The 10161-nt window shown below is 54.8% G+C and overlaps 1 protein-coding gene across 1 annotated transcript in view; it reads right to left on the bottom strand.

Annotated features, from left to right (window-relative positions):
- The window catches only part of CARD10 (caspase recruitment domain family member 10), a gene marked incomplete at its 5' end in the record, with an annotated part of 26577 nt that extends 17058 nt beyond the window's left edge, over positions 1-9519 (bottom strand). Inside the window, 5 exons of the mRNA XM_006757450.2 lie at positions 994-1119; positions 1692-1850; positions 2670-2870; positions 6915-7240; positions 9354-9519. Coding sequence (XP_006757513.2) covers positions 994-1119; positions 1692-1850; positions 2670-2870; positions 6915-7240; positions 9354-9519 — 978 coding nt within the window. The remainder of the gene's footprint in view (positions 1-993; positions 1120-1691; positions 1851-2669; positions 2871-6914; positions 7241-9353) is intronic.
- Positions 9520-10161: the final 642 nt, after the last annotated feature.

Below are 10161 nucleotides of genomic sequence, written 5' to 3'. Positions count from 1 at the left end.
AATAGCACTTCCTGTGCCTGACCCTGGGCTTAATATCAGCTCATTTAATCAGCACACTCACCCTCCAAGTGAGGCAGTCTCATTATTCTCGTCTTGTAAATAAGGAGACCAAGGCAGCAGGGGCAGGGCTGGGATTCAAACCCAGGCTCTGACCATTTCCCAAGAACAGCTTAAAACTGTGAGACCTACTGTGTGTAGCCAGCTTCACTCACCACACCCCCGCCTAGTGGAGGAGCCTTCACTCAAACCCATCCCATTGCATCCAAAGCACTTTTCCCCACGATGAAGCCCAGGGTCCCTGAAAGCTGGGCCCGTGCCTGGCCCTGCCACCGACCCACTGCCCCAGAGGGCGCTGGAGACAGGCCCAGTGGCCGGGAGCAACCGGGCGAAGGGCAGATCCCTGAGCCCACCCAAACCACAGAACCAGCGTGTCCGGGGTGAAGCCTGAACCCGTCTCTTCACCGAGCCCGCCAGGGTATTCTGAGCCCCATCCTCATGTGCCGGCTTCAACTCCTCTAGTGGGACTCAAACTTGGTCTGGGGACAGGACCTCCTGCTCTCCCCAGAGCGTGGGGGCCTCGCACAGGCCTGGGGCCAGAGGAGCGGCCTGGGCGCTCAGCCCACCCTGTGGCCTCAGGCGGAGAGGGCCGTGGTGCCCAGGGCGTGGGAGCCAGAACTTTAGAGAATTTCTTCATCAGCAAATATCTGCAAGCACCTCCCCTGCGTAGGTCTTGCTTTTGACTTGGAGAGAGAATAGAAATTCAGAAGTAAAGAGCCCCAGGACCAACTCCCTAACTGTCCCAGAAGCTCAGGTGAGCAGGTGTGCTCAGGGGCAAGGCTGGCATACCTGGAGTGCTCAAGGCCCCACGCCTGTGTCCTCCTGGCCTACATGCCCCTCCTAACCAATCGGTGCCCCACAATTCTAGTCCCGTCCGCTTCTCCTCGTCTGCCCACCCACCGGGCCACGACCTCAGGCCCAGCAGGTGGGGCTCACCTGGTCCCGCTCCTTCTCAATCTCCTCCAGCTGGGCCAGGACGGTGGCCATGCGGTGCTTGTACAGGTCGCAGTCCTTCTGCAGCGTGCGGTGCTTCAGCCGCAGGTCCTCCATCTCCTGCAGGTACTGCGGGCAGGCGGGGCGGCACAGGGTGGAACGTGCCAGGGTCAGACCACAAGGTTGGTGACCCAGCAGGTGCCCAACAGGTCCAGAGAGAGAGGCCTGAGCCCTCAAAACACGCACCCATCCAATCTCCCCAGCTGGGCCTGACTTCACCTCCCTGGCCTCAACTGCCTCATCTGTAAAATGGGACTACCAATAATGATGACTCCCTCCCAACCAGCCTGGGCCTCCCTCTGAACTGCAACCTGCTCCCTGGCCCTGCTCTGCTTCCCCACATCCCTCATTACCCTCCCCTACATGAAGTGGTCGACTCAGGTTGTGTGTATGGCAGACGGTGTGTCTCCCCTGCTAGAATTTACCCTCCACAGGCACAGAGACATTTGTTTTGTTCCCTGATGTATCGCAATAAATACTTGAGAACGAATGAATGCACAGTGCCTGGCACACCTGCAGGGAAGGTCGGCACAAGTGAACTGGTGATGCCCACCGCCCTCTCCTCCCCGGGAGCCTCCCCAGCTGTGTAAGACGGAAGGCGGGGGCAGGGCAGGGTGGGGATGGTACACGGGGGACTGTACCTTGTCCCGAAGCTCCTCGGCCCACTGCAACTCCCCCTGCACAGTGTGCAGCTTCTGGCACAGCTCCTGTCTGCTGTCCTGCGCCTCCCTCCAGTCATGCTCCAGGATGTCCAAGAGGATGCGCTCTGAGCCTGGGGCCCCCGGCCGGCTTGCCTCCTGGGGGTCAGAGTTCAGGGCTGCCTCAGCCTCTGGCCCAGGGCCCACCTTGAGTGTCAGGGGAAGGGGGACCCGCAGCCCTCAGCCCTCAGCCCCACTCCACTGGGCCCAGGGCCTTGACCTCTCTGGACCCCGGTTTCCCAAATGTAGAGTGGGCGTGGCCCACCAGCCCTGCCCACCCTCCAGGGAACATCTGGGGTGCAGATGAGCTAAGGGTGTGAGACATGCTTGAACGAGTTCAGCCAGGATCATGTTCCGAAACAAAAACTAGGCACGCTCTCTCCTGCTCCGGCCCCCACCAGCCGCCCAGGCAGCAGATAGGTGGCCATTTCCGAGGCCTATTCCTGCCCCTCTCACAAGGGGTCCTCGTAGGGGCTGAGCCTGTCCCCTGCAGGTAGACCATGGCTCCAAGATCCACCCCCAAACCCACACCCAGCCAGGCACCCCCACCCTATGAAGTACACCAGAACCCTGGCTCCCACCCCCCACTTCCTGTGTGGAGCAATGGCCAGCCCACACTGCCAAAGACCTGCCCCAGGACCCCCAGCAAGCCCTGGGCCACCCAGACCCCAGGGGTCTCAACTTTCCAGACTCTTCTACAAATAATAAAAGCGGGGGCCCTTTCCCCTAAAAATGCTCACAGACAAAATCAGGTGCACAGTGGCAAAGCATCCAGAGACCTACCTGGTGGGGCCACCCACAGACCACAGACTAAAGGCAGAGAGAGCAGAACGCTCAGCCAAGACAAGAGGCCATGTTTTGTTGTATTGACAGCAGGCTTTTAAAACTTCATATGTCAAATTTTGTGAAGGTGTTCAACAGCTGCCGCCCCTCCTGCAGCTCCTGCAGGGACGCTGTCAGCCGCTGATTCTCTGCACGCAGCTCAGAGACCAGGTCCACGCTGTCCGGCTCCTTCTCCTTCTCCTTCTCCTTCTCCTCTGCCCCGGGGGGTGGCCCCCTGGTCCTGCGGAGCAGCGCACACTCTTCCTCCAGCCGGCTCACCTTCAGCTTCAGCTGATCCACCTGGGGAGCAACACATGGGTCAGCCCAGGGAGGGATGCGGCCCAGGGAAGGATCCCAGGGAGGCCCCTGGGGAGAAGGCCTGCTCCTCATTCCTGGGTGCCTCCCAGATCCCCAGAGGGGTCTGAGCAGGCGCCCTCCTGGACTTGTCTATGAAGGAAGTACCGGCTGGGCAAACACGATGAGGAAGAGAGGGGGCGGCAGGGCCAAGCCGCCCTCCCAGGGGCCTCTGCTTCAAGGACTTTTGGCCGCGGTGCTTCATCTTCATCAGCCCCACGGCTCCGACACGGAGAACAGGCCAGAGAGCCCAGTAGCAGCTGACGGAGGAGGAGGAGGGCTACACCGAGAACAGGGGGACCAGGGTCTGGGCCCAGCTCCGCCTCGAACTTGGTGTGGCCTTTGGCAAGTCACGGGCTCTCTTTGTGCCTCGGTTTCCTCATCCCCCAAGGAAAAGGGGGAAGAGGAGGAAGAGGATGGTTCTGAGGGTTCCCAGGCCCCCCGCTAGAAGATTGTGCTGTTAGTTCATCCTCAACAGGAACTCCAAGCCTGGGGTCCAGGTTTCAGTTGTACCACTTTTGCCCTCTTGTCATCCTGAGCAAGTCACTGGCCTCCTCTGGGCCTCAGTTTCTTTATAGGTAAAATGGGCCCGTTCACTGCCCCCGCTCCATGCATGCGCTGCCTCCCAAAGTCATTGCCAGAAGCAAACAAGACAGAAGGTGGGCAGAGACCTCTAAGCGGTCAGAGGCTGGCTGCAGAGCTGCCAGGGGTGTGACAGTGGCTGTCTTCACCGCCTTAAAAAAAATCCCAACCCGCCACCACACGGCGGGTGCAGCCGGAGCTGGCCGGGGTGGTGGCTGGGCGGCCGTGAGGTGGCCGGCAGGCTGAGAGCAGATATACACGATCGGTTTGCTGGATTATAACCGCACTCAGCCAGAGGTATTTTCCAAATTCATGTGGGGTCCGAGGTTGCTAGATAGTGACAAGAGGAGCAGCAGGTGGCAGGCCACAAAACGAAGTCATTGTTGAAAGAAGGCACAATGACCTCTGGCGCTACACTCTGGCGTGCCAGTGTCTGGTGCCCTCGGAATGCCCTGGCCTGTCTCGGAAAATGAATGGCAGCCACACACTTCCCAGAGCCGAGCATGGCCACACACACACACACACACACACACGGGTCTGAGGCTGGGTCAGGAGTTTCTCCTCCTCCGCAAAAGGCTCAGGAAGAAATTCATGATTCTCACATTCCTTTCCCTCACAAAACATGCTTTGTAAACCGTCGGAGAGAGACAGCTGGTTACAAGGGCAAGCGTGGTCACACCCTCTCCAGCAAACCGCAGCCACACACCACGGCCTCCCGCCTGACCCTTGGCCAGCACGCTCCCGCGATGAGCTCACGGGGCAGAGCACCTGGGAGTCTCTGCCGAATGCCAGGACATGCGGGTGCCTTTAATCCTGGGGTACAAACTCACTTAGCACAAAATTACAGTGTTGGTTCCTTAAGTTTATGTTGCTTGGAAATCGCCGCTCATTAAATTTGCACCTTACAAAGCACAGTATTAAGTCACAGCCGCCACACACCTGCCCGTGGGGAAGGAGGCCCAGGCTGCCAAGACAGGAGCCATCAGCTGTTCTACTCATTTCCATCTGCAACGCCTTTGCTCATTTTTGTGGCCGAAAAAAGCCCCCCAAATTTAGGCAAATTTACAGTAGCAACATTTACAGAGAAACTTATCCATTAGTTGAATTTCACCCCTCACCCTCTACCCACTAAACTGGGAAAAAGCAGCCATCCTCCGCCTAGTGTCAGATTCTCTTACCCCTAGGTGGTCACACTATGCGCACCTATAGCTAATCTGCAGATACAGAGGCACCTCCAATGCCTCTTCTTTTTTATTTTGTTAATCCTCACCTGATTTTGAGAGAGAGAGAGAGAGAGAAACATCAGTGTAAGAGAAAAACATCAAACCCTCAACCTAGGTATGTGCCCTGACCGAGAATCAAACCAGCAACCTTTTGGTGCACGCATGATGCTCCAGACCATTCCAGCCTCAGCCACTCCCAACTCCCTGGGCCGGTGGCCCTCACACTGTCCTCTCTGAGCAGAGCCCTTCTTCCAAGAACACTCATAGCAGGTCTCAGGCCCATTTCAGAAAAGCAGGCACGGATGACGATGGGGAACCCAGCTCTCCCACCTGCCACCCGCCCCACCCGACCCTAGCAGCGCCAAGAGCAAGCTCAGAAATTCTCAATCGTGGGATCCTGGGAAAGTGCTCTAACCAATCTTGCTGTGTCTCAGTTTCCTCATCCATAAATGGGGACAGTAACAGTGCCGCCACCCTTGTCCCAATAGAGTTGTTGGAAAAGTCAAGGGGTCGGTGCAGGGCAAGCAGTGAGGACCGTGCCTGGGCAGGGGAGGTGCTGTTTCGCTACATCGTCCTTCTCTGTGACCTCCCGCCTCCAGGATGGTGAGGAAACGGAGGCACAGAGAGGAAAGCCTTGCCCAGGCCACCCTTCGCCCAATCTGCAGCCAGTCTTGGGCCTCAGGCAGCCCTACCTCATGCCAAACACCAAGCAGGCAGAGAACAGCCTCTTGGTCACCCCACTCCAAGCATCTGCCTCCCACGCCCCCCATCGAGCCTGGCAGTCTAGGCCCTTCAACCTGTGGCCTCAACGCCCCCAATCAGGACTCGTTTCCCCAAACCCCAGCCACAGGCTCCCACACTCCAGTGCACCCACACGACAGCCTCCAACAGGCACCTGTCACACCTGCAATGCCGCAGCCTCCGCTGAGGCTCATGGGTCTTCCAACCCCAGGGTCAGAATCCCCCCAGGCAGCCTCGCACAGTATTGCAGGAGAGAGCCTACTGTGTGCCGCTGGCACGGTTAAATCCTTTAAACAGCCCTGGCCCGTGTTGCTCGATGGTTAGAGCATCCGCTCACACACTGAAGGGTCTCGGGTTAGATTCCCAGTCAGGGGCACAGGCCTGGGTTGCAGGTTGGATCCCCAGCCCCGGTGGGGGAGCATGTGAGAGGCAACCAATCGATGTGTCTCTCTCACATGGGTGGTTCTGTTTTTCTCTCTCTCTCTTTCCTTCTCTCTCTCCCCTCCCTCCCTTCCACTCTCTCTGGGAAAAGAAAAAATCAATGGAAAAAATATCCTCAGGTGAGGATTCAAAATAAAATCCTTGAGACAATCCCCTGGGCAGTAACATTCCAATTTCATCCCCATGCTGAGTGCCAATAGGAAAGCAAGAAGTGTGACTCGGTTTCTCCACCTGTAAGAGGCGGGGCCTTGTTCACTGCTGGAGAGGGCCGGGTGAGACTTCACCTGGACAAGATCGGGCAGAACAGCATCAGGGGGACGGCCGGCCCTGGTGCCAGGCAGACCTGGTTCGAATCCAGGTGCCATTCCCAGCTTTGTGATGAGCACGTCCCTTTACAATCTCAGCCCAGCGTTGAGTTTCAAAATGAGAACCTAGTGCATGGGACCTCCGTGGGAACATGTGACGTGATGCATGTAACCGGCATGGCACACAGATAATAATAATAATAGAAACGACAATGGCTAATGACAATGCAGGGTCTGAGCACTAACTCTGTGCAGGCACTGTACATACCTTAAACTGATGCACCCTGTAACCCAAGTTTTCTCCACCTCGGCACGTGCTAACATTTTGGGTTAAATAATTCTTGGTTTGGGGGCTGGCCTGTGCTCTGTAGGATGTTTATCAGCAACACTAGCCTCTACCCACTAGAGGCCAATAGAACACACCTCACTGTGACGACCAAAAATGTTTCCTGACGTGGCCATTGTTTCTGGGGGGCAAAACTGTCCCCAGTTGAGAACCACAGCCATATCTCAATGAAATAAGTGCCATCAACACCCCCATATTACAGATGAGAAAACTGAGGCACAGGGTAGTGAAAGGCCTTGCCCACAGTCCAATAGATGGTGGCTCTGGGACACGAGCTGGCTATCACATTACCATCCTTTTTTATAGAGGTCGCCCCTGCCCCACGGTGCCCTGTCCATCTCCCAGGGCCTACCGCCAGCTGCAGGTCCCGGCTGCGCAGGACGGCCGAGTTCTTCTCCTCGCTGAGCTGTGCCAGGCGCATGGCGATCATGTAGTTTTCATCCTTGAGCCGCAGCAGCTCCAGGCTGCCCACCTCCCAGTCCTCCCGCAGCCGCTGGCAGCGCTCCTGAGCCTGCTGCTGCTCCCGCAGCCGCTGCTCCAGTCCTGCCCGCTCCTCCTCCAGCAGCCGGCCGCGAGCCTGCAGCTGCTGCTCCCGCTGCAGCTGGCTCTTTCGAGCCTCCCGTAGCCGCCGCACCTCGGTCATCAGGAACTGGGTCAGGCCCTCGGGGCCCTCCTCATCTGCGAGACACAGTGGGGAGAAAAGCTAAGTCAGGCAAATAAAACCCACAGGGACAGCAAACTGCACAGAAACACCCAAACCACAAAAACACTAGAAGAAAACTCTGGAATATGCAGGGTTTCTCAAAAAATGTATACACACTTTAATAGCTGATAGCTCAATTTTGAAAATGAAATGTATTTTAATAAACACTGCCTTTATAATTAGTCAAAGTGTGTATATATATTTTGGGGGAACACCCGATGTTTTTATAATTTAGGGGTAAGGAAGGCCTTCCTAAATAAGGCACAAAAATCAGAAGCTATAAAAGAAAAGATAGATAAATCCATATACAAATATTAAACTTTCAGAATGATGAAAGATGTAACAAACAAAGTTAAAAAAAAAAAAACAAGCAACAGAGCAAAAGAAAAATATAAGAATTCAGAGCCACAATATATAAAGAGCTTTTACAGGTCAATAAAAAAAAAGGCAAACAAACAAATAAAAATAAGGGTAAAAACTATCGGTAGGTAAGTCCCAAAACAAAAGTGGCTAATAAATAGGCCCTACCTCACCATTATTATAATAATAATTATAGCCACTAACATTTAACTTTATTCTTTGGGCTAGATACATATGTTAATTTATTTAATCTTCATGACAACACTTAATACAGGTACTATTATTATATCTACCCTAAAGACAGAGAAACCGAGGCACAGAGAGGTCGTGTCCATTGCCCAAGGTTTACTAATTTGTAAGCTATGAATTATATCTCTCAATGAGGTACAAACTTAAAAACATTATTTTTGGCCGAAACCGGTTTGGCTCAGTGGATAGAGTGTCAGCCTGCGGACTGAAAGTTCCCAGGTTCGATTCCGGTCAAGGGCATGTACCTGGGTTGCGGGCACATCCCCAGTAGGAGATGTGCAGGAGGCAGCTGATCGATGTTTCTCTCTCATCGATGTTTCTAACTCTCTATCTCTCTCCCTTCCTCTCTGTAAAAAATCAATAAAATATATTTTTTTAAAAAAACATTATTTTTGACATATCAAACTGGCAAAAATGTTTTTACATCCGCAGGATGCATGAGGGTACAGCAACATGGACACCCACACACCGCTGGTGAGATGTATGTTGATTTCACATTTAAAATACACATCCTCATTGAGAAACTTTACTCCTCAGAACCTCTCCTCCTGAGACATATACATTTGCACCAAGATGCATACAGAAGGATGTTCCCAGCATCGTCTGTAATATTGCGAAACTGGAAACAACCTAGATGTCCATCAGCAGGGGACCAGTTAAGTGACTTGTGGCCAGCAGCACTAATGAACACCGTGCAGTCATTTAAAACAAGTGTAACAGAGGTGGGGAAAATCATGAAAATCAGTTGTTCTGAGAAACCGTGAAATACAGAGCAGCACATGTAGGATGATCCCGTGTGTGTGTGTGTGTGTGTGTGTGTGTGTGTGTACGTACGTGGCACATGTATAAATGCAAAAAAAAGGGAGACTCGCTGAAACCGGTTTGGCTCAGTGGATGGAGCGTCGGCCTGCGGACTGAAGGGTCCCAGGTTTGATTCCGGTCAAGGGCATGTACCTGGGTTGCGGGCACATCCCCAGTGGGAGATGTGCAGGAGGCAGCTGATCGATGTTTCTCTCTCATCGATGTTTCTAACTCTCTATCTCTCTCCCTTCCTCACTGTAAAGAATCAATAAAATATATTTTTTTAAAAAACAAAAAATAAAAAAGGGAGACTCGACGAAGGGTTACCAGCAGAGCAGAGCTGAAGGAAGAAGTAAAAGGTCTTTCCTCTTTATTCTAAAGTCACCTGGACTGTTTGAACTTTTTGCATAAGAAACCGTACACCCATGTATGTCTGACACATACAAGCCTGCAATCAATTTTAGGGGCCTTGTTCGGAACTCTGACTAACTGGATTAGGATCCCAGCCCACACTCAGCCTGCTCCGGGGTCTTGGGCAGACCTCTCCGGGTCTCTCTGTGCCTCCGTCTCCCTATCGGGTCAACAGGGATCATGGCTGTGCCTCCCTGACAGGGACAACAAGGCAAGCAACCTCTGCCAGGGGGTGGGAGCTGCGGCGCCCACTGCGGGCCCACTCACCCAGGATCATGGAGCAGCGCTGGGCGGGCTCCTGGCCGGTGAGCAGTGTGAAGTGCTCCGGGTAGTAGAACTCCAGGGCTTCCAGGAAGGCCTCGTAGCCCCTCTTGCCACGGCAGCGCAAGATGTCCATGAGGCGCCCTGGGAAGTGCAGGAGGGTGCCCAGGGTTCAAGGGGAGGGCTTCCCCCAGTGCCTAGCCAGCCCCCTCCACAGTGTGCCAGAGCCCACATTCCCCACATTTTTAAGACACTGATACACACAGGGGCCTGTCTCAACTCATCATGGGGAGAGCCCGCCGGCCACAGCCAGGAGAGCCAGGAGTCCCCCCCACCTCCCATAGCACCTGAGCTTCAACAAGGTGCACACACACACTCACACTCACACACGCAGGCCCAGCAAATGCTGCCTGCCTTTTCAATGGCACACCCACCAAAGCCCCCTCTATCGCCAAAAGCGAAGTAAAATAGCTCTCCCATGGGCCAATTCCTGCAGGTCCATTAGACCTCAGCCCTTTGCCAGCCCTGGTTCCAAGGCCCGCGCTGTGGGCGGGCACCCTCGCTAAGCAGAGATGGGTCCTGTGCACCTGGAGGAAAGTGCGTCTCCAAGAGTGTGTGGCTCGGGGAGGGCACAGGGAACTGAGGAAACAAGGGCGCAGGAAGATGCCAAGGGCACCGGCTGTGACCCGGAGGTGCCTGGTCGCCCTGCGACCACATCCAACCCCCCACCACCACCGCCACCACCGCCCCTCTAATGTGGCCCGGGACGTGGAAGGAAACCCCAAGGCAGACAAAACCCAGAGGCCGCTGTGGG

Source organism: Myotis davidii, unplaced genomic scaffold (genome assembly GCF_000327345.1).
Source record: "Myotis davidii unplaced genomic scaffold, ASM32734v1 scaffold514, whole genome shotgun sequence".
Taxonomy (NCBI): domain Eukaryota; kingdom Metazoa; phylum Chordata; class Mammalia; order Chiroptera; family Vespertilionidae; genus Myotis; species Myotis davidii.
Note: the sequence above shows the minus strand (reverse complement) of the source record. Positions and strands in the feature narration are given on the sequence as shown.